This window comes from Manis pentadactyla, chromosome 9, assembly GCF_030020395.1.
Source record: "Manis pentadactyla isolate mManPen7 chromosome 9, mManPen7.hap1, whole genome shotgun sequence".
Classification (NCBI taxonomy): Eukaryota; Metazoa; Chordata; class Mammalia; order Pholidota; family Manidae; genus Manis; species Manis pentadactyla.
Window position 1 is genome coordinate 105,506,335 of NC_080027.1, and position 22,397 is coordinate 105,528,731.

Genomic DNA, 22,397 nt, shown 5'->3' on the forward strand with positions numbered 1-22,397 from the left:
ACATGACATTGACAGACTAGTCTTGAGGGCCCAAGACAACTTCATTTCCATGTCTGGTATCTCAGCAGGAATATCAAGAAGGTTGAGCTCAGCCAGGACTGTGGACTGCAGAGCTTACACGTGACTGCATCATGATAGCCTCAGATTTCTTATGTGATGGTTCAAAGCTCCAAGAGCAAGAGTTCTAGAGAAGGCAGGAATCCCAGGACCTTTTAGGTTTCAGCCTTGGAAGCCTCATAGTGTCGCTTCCATCATAATCTATTGGTTAAAACAGTCATAATAAGCCTGCCCCGATTTAGAGACAGAGATAGTAGAACACATTTGTGGACAGAAGAGGCGTCAAAGAAATTTTGCCCATGTTTTAAAACTGCCACAGTCTTGCCTTCTTCTTGTAGATCCTGCTTGCACAGGAAAAGACCTCTCACCATTCCTTTTCAAGAGGCCCTGTAAGCACACAGGTACTTACTATCTGGTTATTGAAGATAAAGGGAATCACATGTTTTGGTGGAGGCAGAGATAACATCTATTTAGAGTTACACTGTGGAGAGAAACAGAGATTGAGTGTTTGGTCTACCCACCAAGAAGCATTTTATAATAGCCAGCCTATCCCAAATGCCTCTACAGAATGCAAGACAGGAGGTGTCAGGGAGGGCCATTTGCATTCTTCTGAGCTACCTGAAGATAAATTTCAGCAACTCCCATAGCATCCTGTACTTCTCTGTCCCAGTTCTCTTCACACTTGTGACAACGGGTTCAATGTCTAACTTCTCCCCAAACAACGCCATGCTCTGCAGTGGAGAACAAGCTTGTCTTACTCCCCAGCATATTCTCTGCCCCGTGCATGGTGTCTGCAATCCAGCAGATACACAATTAATACATTTCATTAGCTGATTATTTCAAAAGTGGCAGAAGATGAGACACACTACTACATAACAACAAGCTTATAATTTTCTGTGAAGTGTCTCATTTTTTTTCTAGTTGGGATGATGGGTTATGAGGCTCATGTACCTGGAATCTAAGATGAGACATTTAAAATGGTAACAATTCCCCAAGACATATCACTCTGATTATTGAAAGAGACAAGGGAATATCCACACACCCGACACTTACTAACAGCTTTGTTTATTACTTAGTTGATTATCTCATTTTTTTTATAATCGTACATTAATTGTCTTTAAACAATACTGTTATACCTGAAGTTGGTCACATTATATTGTTTCTTCCTTCTATAGTAGTAAAGTGGATTTTTTTTTCACACTCAGTTTTTTAATAGAACATTGAATATCAAGAAGTGTGGTTAACTAAAAATAACGAATGGACCCAGCTCCATGGGAAACGATGGCACACTCAGTCAAAGACCTAATCCTAGTAGAAGGGGTCGGGTCCATTCCAGAGGGAACACCGCAGGCTTGCAGGGAGCCCTGGCACTGGGAGAGCATTGGTAGAAATCAGACCCCTTAAGACTGTCTGGCGGCTTGGAAACTTGAGGTTCGTGCTGGCCCAGTACCGTCACTCTTTCTAGTCAGGGTGGGTTCCTCCAGGCAAGCCTTGGGAAATGTCATCCGACTGTGATGGGTAGTGTCTTCCTAGGGCAAAAATCTTCCAGGTAAATCCTCAGGGCACCTTAAGTCTATCTCCTGCCCCATTCATGTTGACCTTCCTCTTAACTTTAAAGAAGAAGGACCCAGACACTGGGGTTGTGTGTGTGTGTGTGTGTGTGTGTGTGTGTGTGTGTGTGTGTAGTGTATATGGGTAGCGTGTGCGTGTGTGTGTGAGTGTGTGCTGTGTGGGTGGGTAAGTGCCTGCATAGCGTGTGGGTGGGTGTGCATGTGTGTGGCTGTGCATGCACACAAGGGTGCAGTGAGGAGGACATGAGGGGACACTGAAGGGAAAGACAGGCGAGGAGAACGAAGGGGCAAAGGAGGGAGGGTCACTGACAGGAGAAGACAAAGGGAAAGCAGATGAAAACGGGGCGGAGGGGTTTGGGGGCTGGGAGGAGGTGGGGAGAAGGAGATAGCCTCTTTTATTTTAATTAAACAGGAGGGGACAGAAAAGGGTGACCCTGTTGCCGCTCCTTGCATTCCCTCCCTGGCCCAGTGGCTCGCATCTCACCCACCTCTAGGGCGGGAATGCGGCAACAGCCTCGACCTCCCATCATGCTGGGTAGACCATTTTCTGTGCAGACTTGAGCGAAGGACAGGCACATAGTAGCAGCTCAGATGCTCCTCCCTTGGCCTTGACAGCCCCATCTGCTAGTGGCCAGCTGCCTCTAGCATCTCCCTCTCTGGTGATGGCAAGAAATGTCCCTTGAGGCCTTTTACCTGAGGCCCTCCACGGACCCAGGTGGGATGGCCGAGCTTTCTCCTAGCCTTTGCTCTGCAAGCAGGGGAGGCAATGAAGCATGTGCTCCCAGGGCACCAAAGAGAACTTTTAGTCTTTCTTTGGAAAGGGGCGGGGAGGGGCTGGGAGGGGTGTGAGAGCGTCTGCAGGGCAGCCCTCTCCCAGGCGCGCTTCCAGGCACCCGAGCGGGAGGCCTGAGCTGCAGTCCCGGTGGTGCCAAAGGGTGTTCCAGCTGCAGAGGTCAGGGCGCACCATGGCTCCTCCTCCCGCTGCACTTGGGCACTTCCATACCACGCAGGTGGGAGAAAGGGAAATCTTTCTGGGCAGGTCCCCCTGGAGCTCAGAGCTCAGACAGCTGCATGTCACAGGCAATAATGAAAACAGGGCTGAGGGTGGCAGAGGGTTAAAATCCTGTGCCCTGGAATCTGACAGCCTGAATGCACACCATAGCACAGGCAGAGAGTAAAGGAGGCATTTTGAAAGTTGCCTGCCTAACCTCTTTCCTCAGTTTGCTCATCACTGAAGTGGAGCCAAGAATAGCACTTCCTTGGGGCAGGGAGCTTGTCTCAGGAACTCGATGATATGCTGTGCTTAGAGCAGCATCTGGTACACAGTAAGCACTCGGGGAATGTGATCTGTCATTACTATTTAGAAAAAGACCAATAGAGCTCAGTGACATGCTTTAGAGTTCCTGCATCTCCTTCCTGACCTTTCTCACATGTTTCCAATGAGGAGCCCTGGGCAAAGGCAGAGTGGCTGAGAGTGTGTGTTCTGGCCTTGGAGGTGTGTGTGGGCAGCTAAGGACATCACTGGTCCACATGGCCCTGCAAAGCTGTGTCTGAAAGGCTGTGCTTCCTGTTAGCTGGGCCACCATATGCCCATGCCAACACTCAGGCAGTGGAGCAGAAAAATGGGCCTGGCCCTTACCTGCAGTCAGGGGAGCTTGCCTGCACAGAATCTCTGCTCTTTCCTGCAACTAGACAGGAGGTGAAATGGTGGCATTCTCCCGTTGATGGTTGCCCAGAGAAATGATTTGCAAAACTAGCAACATAATTAAGCAGATTTAGCAAGGGGGCAATGCACAGAAGGTTTCTGTGATCAGTAATAGCTTTAGTTCATTAAAACACTGACATGGACATATTAACACCTGGATCAGAGCAGACATCAGCCATTATCCGTCCAGAGAAAGTGGCTGGAACATGAAAGAGAATCCAGACATGTGGTGCATATTGGTGTCTGGAGAAGTTCATCCTGCAGGCACAGGAGATTTTACAAATAATAAACTCCACTTCTTCTCTAGAGTGTGGGCTGGAATCTAGTCTCCCAGGTAGACCGCTCTGATGGTGCATTTGACAGGCAGCGTTGTGTTTCCTCTTGCAGATCATAATGTTTGGAGGGGAGAGCAGAGACCTGCCAGAGGGAGAATGCGTTCCAGTCCAGTCTTGAAAAGGTGAGAACCATAAAAATCCCAGTGGCCCAAAGGGGCCCATAAGGGGGGCCAATTCACTGTGAGGTGTGAAGACAGCAATAAGAAGTTCTGAGGGGAACACACCAGCCCTGCAGAGGGACCACCTGCCCATTTTCTTGTCTTTCTCTGTGAGCAGAGGTTAGACTCCCAAAGTGAGATGCTTCCTAAGGCTTGGGGCCTGAGGCCAGCCTGCTACCAACATTCTGGCCTCATCTCTGTCCCCAGTTGTAATGGCCTCAGGGTGAGTACAGGGCCCCTCAACCTCTCACGGGAAGCATGACAGAACTCTTGAGCATTTTGATGAATCTCTTGGGAAAAAAAGAAATGAACGAAACAAATCAGCAGCAAAACACACCTCAGAGTCATCCCCTAAAGACAGATGGCTCTGCATGCAGCTGCTGGCTGGCAGGTTTCCTGATTGCACAGGTGGAGAACATCATACCAAAAACGTTCTGCAGGGAGAAGGGTCATTTCTCCCTGGGTTAAATGTTACCTCTCCCTGATTTAGAGGTTTTAATGTTCCATTAAAAAATATTAAAAATCCACACACACACCCAGATATCCCCCTCCTGTCTCCTACTTCGGTTTGGCAGCCACTGTCTGGTATCACGGTACTAGATGTCTTCGCTGTCCCCGTAATCGTTGTAGGGGATGCTCAGCGTCTGCTCCTCGCACGTCTTCCTGAGGTCCCGGCTGAGCTCTGACCAGTCAAGTCCGTAGGGCTTGATCTCGCTGTAGCGGCAGCCCAGGTACTTGAGGGAGCTGCGTCGCAGGCTTATCTTGGGTTCCTGAAGGAGTCCGTTGCACCAACTGCTGAGATCCCCAAGCTGGGAAAGGATGAGCCCGGCTTTCCTACAGATCAAGCACGGAGGATATTTAGGTCAGAAAGAGGAGAGGTAGGAAAGGACAAATAGCCACCATGAGGGCGAGACTTTGAACTTCAAAAGAGCAGAGCCTGGTGTGTTTGCTGTTCTCTCTCTGGCACTTTGAACCAGAGTCTGTCTTAAATACTTGTCCGGCAACTGGGTGAATGAATGAATGAATGAATGAATGAATAAGTAGGACGACTGTGCAAAGTGGGGTGGGCACCAAAGTGGAACAGAGAAGCAAAATGCAATAAGGAAAAATAAAGAAGAGGAAATAACAAAATATTTTAGTGGGGATTTACACCTTTTAAAATTGTAGAGTTGGCAGTTTTGTAAGACAAATCAAATCAATTTTCTTTAAAGCCAGTAATTTATCATCATTAAGTGACAGGTAATATGTTTGACAATGTTTCCTTTTTCAAAGCTATTTCTGAACTGACTAGAAGCCGCCTATATACAGAACTTCAGGGGATATCAAATGTAACTAATTGTGCCTGCACCGAGGTAATTCCAGAGTCATGGGGAGAGGACAACAATATGCCCTGGGTGCCCACTGGCTCAGCCTGGTTTTAGGGGACAAGACAGGCTCTCAGTGGCACAGATTACCTAATGAACTGCCAGGTGAGTTCCTGCTCCATCCCACCATCTCCTGTGGAAAGTCAGGAGGCCCTTGTTCTGGGGCCCTAACCAAAAGAGCGGGAAAGGAGGTGATGGGAGGGCACCTGAGCTGCCACTGATCAGGGCTGAGGAGAGCGAGAGAGCCCCAAGTGCACATATACTGAAAAGGAGTGACCCCCCCAAGAAGAGAGAGTGATCACCTCTCTACATGGTGGGGGAATGGGCTGTCACCACAGTCTATCTACTGCTTCGTGGCCTTCCTCCCGGTGCCCATTCCTGGCGTCAGAGACAGGGGCGGCCCGACAGGCTGTTCTCAGAGCCTCCTTGCCGGGACCCTGAACACGTAGGATGAGGGGAGGAGCATTGTTCCCTCATTTGGCTACGTTCTTCTCACTCTTCAAAGACCTAAGTGACCAGACACCAGGAAGCTGCCCTTATTTGAACAAGCTCATGTAAAGTGCTGCTCTGGAGGGCCCAGTGAACAGCACCTCTTGCAGTATTTATTAACCTCTCTTTTCTAATCTAATCAGAAATTCTTTCCAGAAACTGGAAGGTTGTGCACCCCCCTTTCGAATGAACTTTCAAAGAATGGTAACCACATCCATTCATTCCTCCCCTTCTGTCCTGGCAACGAGCATCACAGGGCTGACGGCCCGGCATTCCGAGGAGGGCACTCTGTGAGAGGGGCAGGGATGGCTGCCAGAGGAAAGGGGTGCGGCTTCAGCAGCAAAGTTAAGGAGCTAAGAGAGTATGAGGTCATCAGTAGGGCGGTCATAATTTCTCCAGCTACCGTGGTGGGTCGGAGGAAATCAAACACTCTGCCTGCCGACTAAAGAGCATCTTACACAGGTGGTCTGCCCTCTGCCCGTCAGCCCCGCAGTTTAGCCAAGCAAACTTCCCAAAAGTCCTCGTCGACCGGGCCTTAGGTGGCCCGTCCTCTAAGTCTATCCTGCTGCATGTCATTAGTTGCTGACAAATTCTTGGAAGGTCGGGGAAGGGGGAGTGAGGGAAGAGTGAAGACAGCCTCTACATCATCAAGAAATGGGCACAGGAGTGCATCCTCACCATCCTTTCCAATGGAAGGATCTGATGAGCCCATGGCATCTCTGTGGCTACCTTCATTGATCACTTTTATATTTAATAATTAATTTGGGTCTGCCTTGTCCTTCTCAGAGACTGTGGCCTCTTTTTTTCTTAGTAGCAAAGCAACAAGTGTTGTTCTCAAAGTATTTGAACACATAACTCAATCTGGAGGCCTCCAAGAATTTTAATGGATTGGACTTCACCGACCTGACGGGAGGGCATCCTTTCTGCCTGCTCGCAGGAAGTGTGCCCCCCACAGACTCTTTTCTATTTCTTCTCACAGCCAATCCCAAAGCAGGCTGACACGTCTCCAGGCAGAGGACTCTTCTTTTCCTGTGGTCCACCCTGAGATCCACGACACTGAGGAGCAAAACTTATTTTCCACGCACTCATGAAGTTACACCCCGTTTTCTAATATATAGCTTTGGAAAACAAGGTTTATACCTGAAAAGTCTCCAGGGAGGAGAGTTTTAGGAAGAGAGTGTATTGTCAGCAGCAGGCCTCACTTTACAGTGACATCTACATTTCTGCCCCACTTACTTATTTCATTAACCAATTTTTCTTCTGACGCTTGAGTTACAAGAAAGAAAATTTTAAAGCAACCCAAATACCCTTGGAAATCAAGATGATATATGCAATGTTAGTGTTATTCAAATTGTGACATTTATGTTCCCTAACAAAGAAGTATATATTTATATACACACACACACACACACACACACACACACACAATAAATGTCAGAAGGAAGGAAGGAGGAAAAGGGGGTGGTTAGCAGAGGGGAAGAAGGGTGTGGAGGGAGAGCTGGAAGGCAGGCGAAATTGGGGAGAGAGCTGAGGAGAGGGGACCGCATCAGGTATGAGCAATAATAAGGGCAGGAGTAATGATATGGTATGGAGCAAAGAGGGTATTTCTTAATATGTATCTACTTCCTAACACAGGGTTTGCTTTTTACCAAAACTGAGAGAAAACAAATTAAAAGTCCCCTATATATCTTCCTCTGTGTCCTAATCCATAGCAGTGGTATCTGTTTGCCTGAGGACTACCAACCTTTATAAAAATTCAGGAAATAATTTTTGGCAAGCAGAAAGATTCATCCTGACATTCCATATAAAATCATTGTATTTCAGGAAGAAAATCCTAAATTTCCCCCTTCCTTCAAAAGTAAGAAACCTGGGGGGAATATCCTGAACCATGGTCTTCTAGTGATCATTTCAAGTCACAAGAGGACACTGAGGCCGGGTCTCCTCCAGTTTTGGTCAGCGTTCAGATGGATGGGAGGACTTTTGGGTGATACTTCTGTTCAGTCCTGTTGGCAGGAGTGCAAGAACTCTTTATCGTCAGATGACTCTACTGTGTGGATTACCTTCATTTTTCTTTCTTTTTTCTATTATTACAGTCCTTGCCCTATTTTTTTTTCTTTATGAACACCTACATAATTTGGGGACATATAGGTACCAACATTCCAAATGAAAGGCTTCATCACCACATCTATCTGAAAATTCTGATATTTCCAAGGAAATCTGTTTTTCTCAAAACAGCAATATATAGCTATGATGAATGGAACAAAAGAAAGGTGATTCTCCAGACATTTTCCCCATCCTTTTCTTTCCAAGAACTCCATCTGGGCTGTCTGACCTAAAAGCTGTGGATATGGAGTACTAGTAAATTGTAGCCTCAAGGCCTGGAAAAGTTGGCAAATACCATATACTGTCCTAACTTTGGCCAAGATAGATGACAAGTGGGTAAAAAGTGAACCCCCCGATGTCTTATAAGAGAATGTGGAATTGCACTTAAGAAGACATGTCTGTCTGTATAATGCATATAATACATTCAAACTTCATAGCAATAAATATGTTTGGATAACTTCAATAAAATTCCTAGTTTTCCTTCACAAGACTAGGCTTTTGGCTTCTCGAGTTTTAGCATTTCGAATGGTGTGTCAGCATTAAAAGAGAGGTGTAAAACAGGTCAAGGGCAAAGGTTTTTTCCAGAGCTCAGGAAAATGCATTCATGACTTGACTACTTAAACATGGCTTATCCTAAACTGATCTGTATGAACAGAGCTGTCTAAAGGCACAGGACTTACTTTTTCAAGCCCATAATCTCACCAAAGAAATCTCTACAATTTCGTGGACGCAGTAGTATATAGCATAGAGGTATAAAATTTCAGAGCTGAGCTCTTTAAAAGAGGCAATGAGGTTTGTTGGTTACCTGGGGCCTAATTCATCCTCACACCGCCAGGTGAATTCTCCAAAACTCTCATAGTGCTGGTTGTAGTGGTAGAGGACTCGATGCAGCGTGGGGGAACCGAGGTCCAGAAGGGTATTGTAGGCAGTCTGTTGCTCCTTCCCACTGGTGTAGCCGTTGAAGAGATTGTAGATCTTGTCTGCTATTTCTGAGGAGGACAGGGAAGGCAAATGCAATTTTATATATGCGTATGTATATGCACACATATATATGTATAGACACACGTATGTGTGTGTCTATACCTATGTCTATGTAGGCATGTGTGGAGGACATTACTTAAGGAAAACTGAAGATCTAGGGGGAACATGCTTTGAGTAATTCATTTACCTCTGCACTATCAGGTTCAGTTTTCCCTTCCATAAAACAAAAGCTTTCAAACAGCATGTATCTCTGAGGTCAACTTTGATCATAGTATTCTTTGTCTTTACCCATATTTCTTGAAAATACAGAGCCTGAGGCAATTACCACAATATTGCCAAGTGCAATCCCAGGGAAGCAGGAGGGGGGATAGAGGGATACTGGACCCCCAGTCCCTTATCCATCCCAGGGAAATGGAAGAAGACTCTCTCTCCAGCCCCCATCCATGACTGCCCCATGGGGACTCTTTTCATTTGCCCCCATGAGTCAGTAACTCCCCTGTACTTCTAGGTTGCATATGCTTGGGTACCAAGTGGGGTCCTGCAAGAGCAGCAGGGAAGCCCTGGGCAGCGGGGGGCAGGCATCCGGCTCAGGGATGATGTGGGGTCCTGTCATGGACCTTCAAGTGAAGAACCTGGAGTGGCCCAAATACCAAAGTCAACCTGGCCCCATGACTGCAGGAATCAGAGCCTTTGCTAGAATCACAGAGGCCAGATATGAGGACAAGCTTGCAGATTCGTGGTGACATAGAGACTGAATCCAGTACACTCTGCAGTTCCAAACGAATAATCTTTCAGTTGAATTTATGCTCCTTATGTTTCTGCCTCCAAGGCATACACTGCTAAGATTAAACTTGGTGATGTGGCAAAGCGGCCGTGAATTGGTATAGCCTTGGCATTTTTTTCCTATGGAGCTCAAAGCACTTTATCATTTAATGTTTTCTCATTAAACCTGTCAGAAAGGAGATGTGTTTACATTTCCTTCCGGAACAGCTGGGAGAGGTGGTCTGGAGAGCAATGCTTTGTCTTGGACCCAGTGTTAAATCTGGGCATGAAGAAATTCAGTCTGCAGACTTCTAAGCCAGAACTTTGCTCGCTTGACCCCATTAGCCCAAAGGCATAGCAACCTGATCCCTTCTCACAATTCCAAGTGAATTCAGGGCTGCTGGTAATGATAAAGTCAAGTTGCTGGAGTTTCCTGGGTTGGAATGAATGCAATTTCTAGCCCTACTGTGCACAGACATTGCGATGATTTCTGTACATCTCTATCCTGCTCTTGCCTCTGAGGACAGGAGCCACATCTTACTTCCTTAGCATCCTGAGTGATCAGCATAGGGACAAACAAATGTCAGATCAAAAAATGTTAGCTACATGGTGGAACTCAGGACTTTGGAAGCAATTTGAATCTACTTGGGGGGCAGAAGTTTCAGTGATACCTCTCCATAGCAGACAACACCAATCCTTTAGCAACCAAACTCTTATAACCAGCAACTTTAGCTGTGTTGAAAATAATTTAGGTCCAGAAATCCAGAGATTTTCAGGATTTAAAAATTCTCAGGTTGCTAAATAGGATCAAGAGATAAAGCAATGATTTAGCATATAAAGATCTATGGTATCTCCAGTTATTTATTAATGACTTACTGATTGCCAAGAACTTTACATATGTGAATTCTAATCTTCACACTGCCCATGCAAAATGGATATGATTGTTCCTGTCCTACAAATGAGGACATTCAGAGAGAAGTTAGGTTATTTGCTCACGGTCACAGAGCCAGTATGGGCTGGAGTCAGGATGTAAGATTATTTCTACCTTTTGTTGCTCTTTTGCACCAATGCTCAGGGCATGGTAGTGTTTAACCAATTTAAGATACAGGAAGCTGAGTCTTGGGGAATGCAAGGACATTGTTTTGGACTGGCACACAGATGCAAAGTATGAGGGAGTCCTAGTAGGTATTCAAGTAGCCTGTTATTTCTAGAGTTGAGATAGAAAGAAGCAGAGGGATTATTCTATGATCTGTGTTGGTCAGGGGGAGGCAGGGCATATGTACTGAGAGAAGAAAGACCAGGGGAGGAAAATGTGGCTGATCAGAGTCCAGACTGGGGGTTTGGGGTTCCTTCTCCCATCTTTCTCCTGATGTCAATCTGTTCTTATTTCTGATGATGGGAAATAGCATTCCAGGCCCAGGCGCCAGCTGTGACAGTCTCAGCTGAGGAACCGTGATGGCTGAGAAAGTGCTTCCTGGCATATTTACTGTTCTCATAACACAGCAGTAATATCCAGCTAGAGAAGGCTGATGCTTCCCTAGAGCAGCAGCATATGTGCCCAAGACCAGGTGGGATAGGCCTGGGTTCCATCATAAATCTCCTAAAACCAAGATGATGTACCTCCAGGTTGTGCTTAAAAGCCTACCTCAGGAGATGGGATGCTATATTCAGGAAGATCTATACACCAGGGGTGTTCTATCTCCACTGAGAAAATTTAGAGATATTATTTCATTAGCTTTCACAGCATCTCAAGAATTCACTGACTCAAAGAATGAAAAAGAATATAAGGCATTTTTAGTTATCATTTTATCCAGTTTTCAGTTTCACAGAAGTCTTGAGTTATCCAAAATAAGCATCTGTCTTCCCTCCCTCACATGTATGATGTTCAGGAATCAAGTACAGATGAAGAGATGGCCTGGAGTCTATATACACAGCCTCATCACAAAAGAAGGAAACTGAGTTATCAGAAGGGAGCCAAGGTCTCTCAGGGAACAGAATAAATGAACAGAGCTGGGACTGAACCCTCTGACCCAGAGGCATGGTTAAGAACAGGCGCCATGGCTTCAAATGGAATTGGGCTCCACTACACTAGCTGTGTGGCCTTAGAAAGTTACTTAACCTCTCTGGTCTTAGTTTCCTTGTCTGTTCAGTGATGGTTAATAATATATACCTTCCAAGATTATTGGGAGACTAAAAATGACATTACATATAAAGCCTTTCTTTGGTACAATGTCTGGACACAATAAGCATACATTTATTCATTCACCAATAAACTTTTTGCTGAGTGCTTATCGCATGCTTCATATTTTTAAGACACCTGATCTATGTGAGGGAGAAACTCAGACAGAATTGCTCACTCTTATGGTGCTTACAGTCCAGTAGGTAGGAGAGATTCAGTTGAGCAATAAACATAATAAATAAATAAAACGTGTGCCAGAATGTGGGGACAAATAAAATAGGAGAAGGAAGATTGGGAAGTGCTGGGCAGGCATTGAGATTTTAAATACGGTAGACATAACCATATGGTTTCACTTATCTGTGCAATCTAAAAACAAAACAAAACCAATGAACCAAACAGAAACAAACTCACAGACACAGAGAAGAGACTGGTAGTCACCACGGGGAAGAGGTTGGGGTGGGGAGGTAAGATAGATGAAGAGTACTGAAGAGACACAAAGTCTCAACCGTAATAGAAATGAGTCACAGGGATGAAAGTACAGCACAGAGAATATAGTCAATAAAGCTGTAACATCTTTCTACGTAGACAGTAACTTCAACGGATGGGGTGAGCATTTAACAATGTTGATTAACTGCCAGATCACTATGTCATATACTTGAAACCAATATAATACTGTATATCAACTATACTTCAATAAACAATCGTTATAAATAAATAAATAAATGGGACACATACACATAGTAGGTCTCATGGAAAAGAAGACATTTGAACCAAGACCTGGAGGAGGGCAGGGAGTGAGTGGTGGGGAATCTGGGGAAGAGCAGGCCAGGAAGAGGAATCGCAGGTGCACGGGCCCCCAGACCATGGTGGGCAGCCTGTTTGGAAACAGCAGGTAAGCCATAGTGTCTGAAATAAGGTGAGTGAGGGGGGATGATTAGACAGTAGTAGATGGTTGGTGTTTTTAATTCATGGTTCTCCACTATATCATGCTTTTCCTAACGCCACCAGAGAGACAGAGAGAGAGTGATCAAAACACAGAAATCCAAAGGACTGGGGGAAATGACTCCAGGGGAAGAAGTGAACTTTTCACCCCCTAGTAGCAGCTGCTCCTTTTACTATGAAGTAAGAATCCTGGGAAGCATCTGCTCATGGCTTCCTTGGCTGTCATAACAGAAGTCCCCTAAGTAGAGGTCAGAAGTCAGCACTTTCAAGATCCTTGGGAGCTACCTGAGACCTAGTCTGTCCCCACATGGGAGTAACTGACCAGAGAATTCCACAGGAAGACTTGAGGACAAGGGGTCCCAGTTGGCTTTATATCTTTGGCATTCTTATCACTGTCCAAACTGCAAGGCCCCCTTCCCCCAACCCTCCTACTCTGCCTGTCCTGTCCCCTTCCCGCTCTCGCCCCACGCTGCCCTGTGCTGTGTGCTTCCTCCACATCAATGATTTTCAAGCTTGATTCTCCACCTGGAAGGCCTGTGAGAACAGAGATTGTTGGCTGCCACGGGAGTTTCTGATTCAGTAGGTCTCAGATGGAACCTGAGGACGTGCATTTCTAGTAAGTTCCAAGGCGATGCTGATGTTGCTGGTCAAGATGGTCCTTGAGAACCACCGTGCTATACTAATTCATTCTCTCAAGCGTTCCTTTCTTCCTCTGGAACCAGCATTATTATATGGCAAACGGTTCTCCCTTTACCCTTGACCTTGGCAGACACTCTTCCTTGTCCACATATCCTTGTGTTGGCTGACACCTGCCGGAAGCCTTCCCCAATACAGGGGGATCCTTCTGCCATGCCCCAGAGAAGACCACTCTCTGAGACTTTCCTGACCTTTTGCAAACAATTATTTCTCTTTATATATGCAGAAGTCCCTCCATTTAAAAAACTTACCTGTCTCTTCCTATTTCCCCCTGCTCACTTCCTGACCATTCTCTACATCCATGGAAACATCTGGCATTGGGGTAATCTTCTCCACCTCATTCCTTATCTCCATTTGGGTGACTTCACTGCTCAAGTGAAAGATCTCTTTCTGAACAGAGCCCCTCAACCACCAGAAGCCAATCCTCATGCCTGAGAACATCTTCCCTTTTGAAAGAGTAAGTCCTAATAGGATATTCTGTGAACACAACCCCTTTCAAGGCTCCTGCCATCGAGATCACCACTGTTCTGCAGTGCTGGAAACCGAGGTCCTTCGGCTCCCCCTTCCCCGGGCATCAGCCCTGGACTGACTCCCCTCTCTCCCTGACCTAACCCACCCGGCCCATTGCCAGTGCCCCCCACGAGTCTGCCCCATCTTTTGCCTTTCCTCTGCCTTCACACAGGCTGGTAGGGGCTGCTGGAAAACCCACCAGCCACTGAAGCAGCTGGACCTGCCCATGCCCCTCAGCATTCCGTAGATCCGTCTGTACTTTTCACCATACAGGATGAGTATGACACAGCTCTTCTTTCTCTCTGGCTCCACATCCAATCCATCAGCTGATCCTTTGGTTCTACCATTAGAATAATTTAGAATGGAAGCACTTCTCACCACGTCTCTCATGAGCATCCTAGTTTGAACCAATATCATCTCTCCTCTGTCTTGCCATAGCCTTTTCCCTTGTCTCCCCACTTCTACCTTAGGCCCTCTCTCTGCAGTCCATTCTCAATAAAGCAGACAGAACTAGCCTGTAAAACAGTAAGATCCTGTAAAACGTGTCACTCTTCAGCTCAAAGTCCTCCAGCACTTCCCGATCCAAGTGCAGGCAGAGTCCCTTGCCCTACCCTGAGTCCAAGCCTTCCGAGGTGCACCCCGCAGCCTCTTGGAGCTCCCCTCCAACTTCTACCTTCTTGCCGTCCCTCTCCACCGCAGAAGCTTTCTTTCTCTTCCTCAAACATGCCAGGGATCCCCCTACACAGTGATTCAGCTCTCCCTGTAACGATCTTCCCTCAGAGAGCTGTGTGTCTTCCTCCTCCACGTTCTTCCCAAACCATGCCAGTTAAAGCTCTACCCTCTGCACTTTCTACCTCATTTCCCTGCTCATTTGTCTCTATCACATATTTCATCATCTGAAATACTATTTGTTTTACTATTATTTATTGTATGTCACCTCTGCTAAAATATAAACTCCATGAGGCAGGGGATTTTGCCCACCAAAGCCTAGACCAAATAATTATTAGTAAGGGCTTACTATATGCCGTGTGATTTAGCAAATTTGTGAAATCTAATATTACACCTATGTGAAAAATTCCCATATTTTGTTTCTTCAGCATCTAATCCCAGAGCTCAATAAATGTCTATGGAAGGGGCAAATGAAGGAAGGGGCAATTTTTTGTGTTTGGCATCAGGCAAGAGAGACAGGTGTTGGGAGAGGGAGGGATGAGAGCTTAGCCTTCACTTAGTGAAACTTCATGAAGAGTTGGAAGGTCAGGCCCAATCTAGAGACTAGGTTGATCTTAATGCTAACTAGCACATCCCTACTGAGGGAGGGTTATTTCAGTAAAACATGGATAGAAAGCTACTTGCTGGTGGCTTCAGTGTCATGATGTGGTAAAATTCTTCATAGAAACCATCTAATTTTAGGAAAAGTGTTCATATAAGGAACAGAGTCTGGCTTCCAGCTAGACAATTGGAAGCTGAAGTCATGCTCTGGGTCAGTTAAAAGATAATTCCCATTTGTTATTAGGTTTAAACTCAGACCCAAGTGAGTTATATTTATAACCACCATCTGAACTGAAGGTGGCAAAGCATATGCTTTTTTGATAGAACTGCTAGAACCATATTACTTTGCAAGGATACCCTCAATTAGCCTAACTTATTAATTTTTGCATTTGCTCCGTCCAGAACTCCTTCCTGGCTGAGAGATAACAGGACCTGGGAAATCTATTTCCTTCTCTCAGTATTAAATTACTTCTTGTGCTCCCAGTTGGTCTGCTGGGATTTCAGAAACTCATCTTTGTCAGGGAGCATAGTGGGCAGAAGAACATTGTGATACACTTTGGGGGCCAGAATTGACCCAAGAAAGCCCCACAGAGACAGTATAGTGGTCAAGCCCAGGTGGACTATTCTATGTGGGCCAGAGTTGCTTCCTATTCACCTGTTCTGCAGGTAGCATTATGCTGCATCTCTCCTACCTGATGATCACCTCCATGATGTCCCACCAGCCTGCTACCTACTCAGCAAGCAAGTCCAAGGTGCCCACCACTGCTGGCAAGAACATCAGGAAATTCTCCAAAACAGAAATAGCTGAGGCACCTTCTCATCACCTGCTCCCCTCTGGCTGGCTGGGAGTAAGAAATCAACATGATAAAATAAGGGTGCCATGGATCCTTCTAGACACCCTCTCATCTGGAAGGTTTTCAACCTCTGATTCTGCTTTCATCATCAAGGGATTGTGGAGACTTTCAGAAGTCATTCAGTCCATACCCTATAAGCCAGGCAGCACTGCCTTCATTCTACTGTAGCATCCCAGGGAACACTAATAATTTTGAAAGGGAGAATTCCTTCGGTCTCTAACTTTTATGCTTTTTTTAAATATAGATCTTTTCTTCATCAGTATTCAGAGACAAAGAATGGTTTTCAGTCTTGCACATAATACCCCTCTAAATACCTAATTTAATGTTGTAGGCACTATGGGAATTGATGTCAAATAATGATTCTGAGTGCCGGCTCTGTTAGATGCTCCCTTTGTGACCCTAGCCCAAGTTACTTTCCCCCACACTAAGTACTCTAGTCCTGAAGGGCCACTTCATTTAGGTCCTAATGTGCTTGTTCAATATATTGATCCTTGCTGCAAAAGGAATGGCGATCCACTGAAGAGTTTTAAGAAGGGCCTTAATATGATCACATTTCTCTGCTGAAAATAACAGTGCCCTGAATGTGCCACACATGTTAAGGGAGGCACTGAATGTGAAGATCCTTTCATAAGTTAGAAGTGCTACAATGTCAGTGATTTTTATTAAAGTGGGTCTAGGTCACTCTCCCCCTGTGCCTTTGTATCATCACGGGGTCAACCCTTGCATGTAATGGAACTGGGTACCTTGTGGTCATCCTGATACAGCTGGAGTCAGGAGCCATACGTGAGATTATTTGAAGGGTACCAAAATCAGCTTGGCCACAATATTTCTCTTACTGAAACTTGCACAACGTCTAGCATCAGTCAGTGTCTCCTCTACTGATGTGCAAATGCTATCAGTCCAGTTCTACGGAATACCTATTAGTGGTTGATCATATCACTTTAATTAGTGCCAGAATCCTGTACAAGGGTGCCTGCACAGCTAAATTCTGGTTGTGCAGGGGATGTGATATACCTCAGAACAGGGGATGATATCAACACCAGCCAGGCAGCAACAGGAGGAAAGGGGCCACAAGAAGTGTGCTGCTTATGCAATGCATGTTGCATGAATACAAACTCTTCCTAATGACAAGGGCCAATCCTGGTGCACTGAAGAGGGACAATTCCTTACCAAAAGCCAGTCCATAATAACTCTGCAGTATAACATTAAGGATTTTAACACATCTTTGGTAGGGAGGGATATAGCAATTAGTTCCAAATCTGTAGCCTTTCTTTCTTAATTCAAAATCATCTTTCAGATGTACATGCATAAAGATACAATGAGAGGAAGTGAGCTGATCCAAGTCCTGAGGGCTGAGCTCACGGCACTTCACTTGGACCTAAGCGCCTCCTACACATGCCTGGAGCTCTCACAAGCATCTCTGATTCATTCCTTGACCTACGGGATGTGTGGAATCATGAGGGACAATGAGGATTTCGGGCAGAGGCAGAGGCTGAGGCATATTCCTGGAAAGGAGATGCTCCTGTGCTGGGACTTGAACGTCCCCCCTTCCCGCTGAGCTCCAGGTTGTTCCGTTTGACTCTCCTGCACCAACTTTCCTCATGGCAAATGGAGTTCCCCGGGGCACGCCTCTGCAGCCTCTGCCAGCCCAGTGCCTCTTACCTTGGGCTTTGACATCATCCACCACGGGGCAAGGGGTCTTCACGATCACGTCACTTGGCCTGGAGCGCCGTCCCGTGTTGTCCACTCCCCACAAGGTGAACCTGGCAGGGAGGGAGGGTGTCATCAGAGAGAACCTGAAGCACCTGGCTCATAGCCAAGCTCGGCCTGCACGGGCGGGTTCGCCCCAGCTGCTCCCACAGCGCACTCGCTGCCACCACCCAGGTCAGAGTGTACAGTTTAGAGCCTCCTACTGCTTCCCAGTGGGGCTTGGGTGTAAATCTGATGGGAAGTGTCATGACATATAGCAGCGGTTCTCAAAGCGGGACCCCAGACCTGCAGGCAAATCACCTGGGAACTTGATGGCATCGAAAATCCAGGCCTATTGCATCAGAATCTCTAGGGATGCAGACAAGAAATCTGTGCTGTAACAGGCCTTCCAGGTGATTCTGACACCAGTTACACTCTGACAACCACTGAGCAAAGGGAAAGAGTACGTATCAATGGAAACAGATGGTCAGAACTTGGGTGTGAAACCTCCACTCCCCATGTGTGCAGTTATAGTTAACTCCTCCGAACTTAATTTTTCCCCTCATCCGTGAAATGGGTATGATAATAAAACTGCTTATAGGTCATCATGAAAATGAAATTCCATAATAATGTGCTTGGAGTCTGAGTGTAGTACCTGGAAACCATGACATTGCACAAGTTATATGCATTCTGTTCTGTCTTATCTTGCACTCAGCTGATACTTTTATGCAAAGAATGGAGGGAAGTTTTATGCAAAGAACTGAGGACTGACTTTAAAGTCAGAGGTGAAAGAGCCAGAGCTGAGGGGTCTTTACCTGCCTGTGGCTAGGGGCTTTGTTTCCTACACGCAGTTCATTTTGTCCCACTGAGATGCTACCCACCATGGACAAGGTGTCCAGAGGGGAAATGCTGCACCACCCCTGAGGCTGAGACTATGTAGTTCTAGGAGCCTCCCAGGAAGAGGATGAAGACCTGGTCTGCAAGCCCGAATGTGAAATTTTCCCTTGGATGATGGAGCTGGATGGAGAGGAAAGGCAGAGCCCTGGTTCTGCTACTCAGAGAATTTGAATATAACCACAAAAACAACCTCTGGTGCTTTGCTCAGGGCCTCTAGTAACTAACCTAATGAACCTAAAAAAAATCATTAGATCAGCCCATCCTATCCCTTTCCCTTTTGCTGTGTCACCACGGGAGGCTACACTGATCACCACGTCTGAATTCTCCTTCCTCCCGCACAGTGTCAGGGTGGAACACAGATATAAGGAAGGTGCCCAGGCCTGAGCGGCCCAGGTCGGCGTCGGCTGGGCCTGAGATGCTGAAATGTTGAGGTAGAAAAGTGGAAATTGCCTAATGAATCTGCCAGGAAATATGTTTTCTCTCAGCAGAGGAAGGTGCCTCTACTGCCCCCAGAAGGGAGGTCCTGAGCTTGAGAACCGGCATGCCCATGTGACTGTCCCTCCCTCTGCCTCCCCAGTCCTCACGCTGGAATCACGGGCCCCTCACACAGGAAGGTGCCATCGCACCGGGAGCCCTGGGCTGGTGGGACTGGATGTGATGAGCTGCACTGAGGGCTCCCTTGGCACTGCCTGGCCTCCTCACTGTCTGTCAGACCAGGGCCAGGTGTGGGGCTCTCTCCCCATCCATGCAAGGAGGCCCCGTCTGTCCCACTAACCTCTGCCTTGGGCCCTGCTCCCCTGTCTCGCCTAGTACTAAACCCTGACCCTGATGTAAAAATCCAGGGTAGTGCTGCCCTTCTCTCCCCGCCACTGCCCTCCTCCGATCTGAGCGGGCTCTGCTCCCAGCCCCAGTGGCAGAGCTGCGCTGCCTGGATCCCTAGCAATGGCAGCACCAGAGTTTTCCATCAGTTGCCCCCGTCCCACCCTCCCTCCATGGCAGCCTCTTGGTACTGTTTCTAGAATTGTGATGGAGGCCGTCAAAGCTGAAGCTGTTGCACCCAACCAGCCTGTCTGGAACCTGCTGTGTTCTGAGTCCTGTCCTACAGCCCAACTCCCGGGCTGGGTCTCAACTCCATCCTCTGCCTTCCTGCTCCAGACCGTCTCGAGGGAACGTCCTCAGGAGGGGCTCAGAGGTAGCCAGGGCAGACTGCAGGTCTGCACCTTGGGGTGTGGGATTTCCACACCCAGGCAAAGTGCCCCTCACACGCCGGTGTCCCCGCAATAGAGCCGAAGTCTTGGGACGGGGAGAGAGAGGGCCCAAGGATGGCCGCTGTCCTGCACAGCTCCCTGGGGCCGCCCTCCAGCTCTGAGTGAGCCCTCTCCTTTCATAGGAGATTCTGACCACAGGGCCCCTGATGTGCAGGAAGCCCAGTTCCCCGCCCAGAGGGGGGGCCTCTTGCTCCTTCTGCAGAATCTGCCATGACCCCACTGCCAGTGGTCAGTTCTCATCATTGTCAGGAGACGCCCTCACCCAGGCTGCTGCCCTCGGGCCAGCATGGCCACTGGGCTGCTAGCAGGAGCCTGGCCCCGGGCCCCTGTTCTCACCATCGGACCCCTCCTCACCGCCTCCTCCCCAGCTGTGTGTCTGGGCCCCTACTCCTGAGCCCTGGCCTTGGTTTTGCTGGATGAGATCCAGCCTGCCTGGTACCCTATCCTCTACAAGACGGCCTTGCTTTGTCTCTCCTGTCTGCCCTCAGGGTCCTGGGCATGGCCTTGGAGCTGTGGGACAGGGCTGGGATCCTGCTACCTGCCTGCCTGCAGGTTGAAGTGTCACCTGCCCTATGCGACTGGGTTCCAGCCACCTTTTGTAGCCCAATTTTTGCAGTTATTTAACCCTAGACCCTTAATTTCTAGCAGTTTCCTTGGACTGTAGTGAGCAATGAACCAAGCCTCAGGCACCGAACTGGCTGTCAGACAGACCCTCTCTCTCAGTGCTGGGCTGCCTGTCACCCCACCCCAGCTTGTCCCAACCTGCAGGCAGCTGGCTTTGTGTCCCATCTTGCTGCAAGTTCCCACTAACTCTACTGAATCCTGAGCTGGAATGAAAAACTCCTGTGCTTAAATTAATTCTCTCAACACGCTGATGGGGCACCTAGTATAAAATTTACAGTCCTAAGCCCCGACTATGTCTAATAGTAAAGCAAGCTATTAAGAAAGGAAATGCTTGCCAAACCCTTCTGAGTAGAGATGACACTTGTCCTAAGAGCCATTCCTCAGTGGTCCTGGTTCCCTTGGTCTGGAAGGACACCGATGGAGCAGCCAGCTTGTTTCTACCATTAAAGGGAGAAATTGCACATGCAGTCATTTCCAGAAGGCCGCTCCTTTATTTTATTGTTCACCTTCTGGTTTCCACCACTGAACACTCTCAGGACTGAACTAGCTGGACCCACTGGACAGAAGAGATGAGCTCTGCTCCCAGTCCGGGGACTACTGTGTTAAGTACATTTACAGCCTGGTCCAAAGCTCCTAGGGCCTTTTCACCACAGCCCAGCTGAGACTATTCAACCTCTAGTTACAGCCCGTATGAGTGAGGCCATTGTAGTGTGTGTGTGTGTGTGTGTGTGTGTGTGTGTGCATACATGTGAGCAGACACAGCCTGGCTATGCTCTGTTTCGTAGCACAGTCAGCTACGTTCATGTCTGCATCTCCACTGGAAGCAGTTTCTGCTGATTGCCCTGAATCCACTCCCATTTTTTGAATTATTTGTTGGCTGTCATATGTCGCCAAAGGCAGTGGCTTTCCATGAGCACATTCTGTGATGAGGGGATGGTGGGCTAGCAGGCCAGGGAACCCCCCTCCTCACTCTGGCCTCAGTCTCCTCATCTATAAAATGAAGATGTTGGACCAAGCACATTTAAGATGTCTTTCAACTAGGAATTCTTAACTGTTTTTGTACCATGAACCCTTCTCAGAATAATGTTTTTAAAACGCATTAGATGGAATATATAGGATGACAAAGTAAGCCAGCTGTGCTGAAATGAAGTTCTACCTCTGTTGACCCCAGGCTAAGAGCCAGCTCTTATGCCTTAATGTGAGGGGGTTGGATCACGCTGCCAGATCCTTCCAGAAGCTGGGAGTTGCTGGGGACTGAGACACAGTGCATGAGGAAAATGCAAACCCTGATTCAGTGCTTAACCACCCACCATACCCCCAACAACCAGCTGGGATTCTGGGAAAGCCCCTCAGGGTGGCTGAACTTCAGTTTCCTCAGCTGTGAAATGGTAACAATAACCCTAATCTCACAGGGTCTGGGAGGGCTCCCTGGGGCACCCACACATAGTAAGCACTCCATGCGTGAAGGCTGCCTTCCTCCATTTTATAGGTAAGAACATTTAGTTTCAGAAAATTTAAGTGCCTTGCTTACAGTCACTAAGTGGTTAAAGACAAAAACCAGGCTTGGGGCCCATGTGTTCTCATCTCATAATCCAGGGCTTCTCCCATTACGCCAGGGACTGCAGCTCCGGGTCCGCGGGCTCCTTCCACGGAGGGACAGCGCCAGGCCACTCCCAAGCCTCTCCCTGCATCTGCAGCACCACCTAGTGGGCACTCGCTGTTTTCTCCCTGAGCCCGTGCGTTGTCCAACTTCAATAATCAACATAGACACAAGTCCATGTTTTACAAGACGTAAGAAGACAATACTGGAAGTTAACCAAAGATAGCAGAGTCGGGTGGGAGATGGTATCAGCTTCAGGTCTTTAATCAGGAAATGTGGCAAATCAGGCCAACACGAGGAGGTTCCCCGGGTGAAGGCTGGCACTCCTAACAGACAACCAAGCC

At 47.4% G+C, this 22,397-nt stretch overlaps 1 protein-coding gene across 2 annotated transcripts in view; it reads right to left on the bottom strand.

The window, feature by feature from the left end:
- Positions 1-1,103: 1,103 nt before the first annotated feature.
- ASTN1 (astrotactin 1) overlaps positions 1,104-22,397 on the bottom strand; it is a 283,553-nt gene continuing 262,259 nt past the window's right edge. For both annotated transcript variants that reach the window (XM_036916747.2, XM_036916748.2), the window contains exons 21-23: positions 17,638-17,738; positions 8,588-8,771; positions 1,104-4,660 (exon numbers count right to left, since the gene is read on the bottom strand). In XM_036916747.2, the coding sequence (XP_036772642.2) occupies positions 4,423-4,660; positions 8,588-8,771; positions 17,638-17,738 (523 nt within the window). In that variant the 3' untranslated portion in view covers positions 1,104-4,422. The remainder of the gene's footprint in view (positions 4,661-8,587; positions 8,772-17,637; positions 17,739-22,397) is intronic.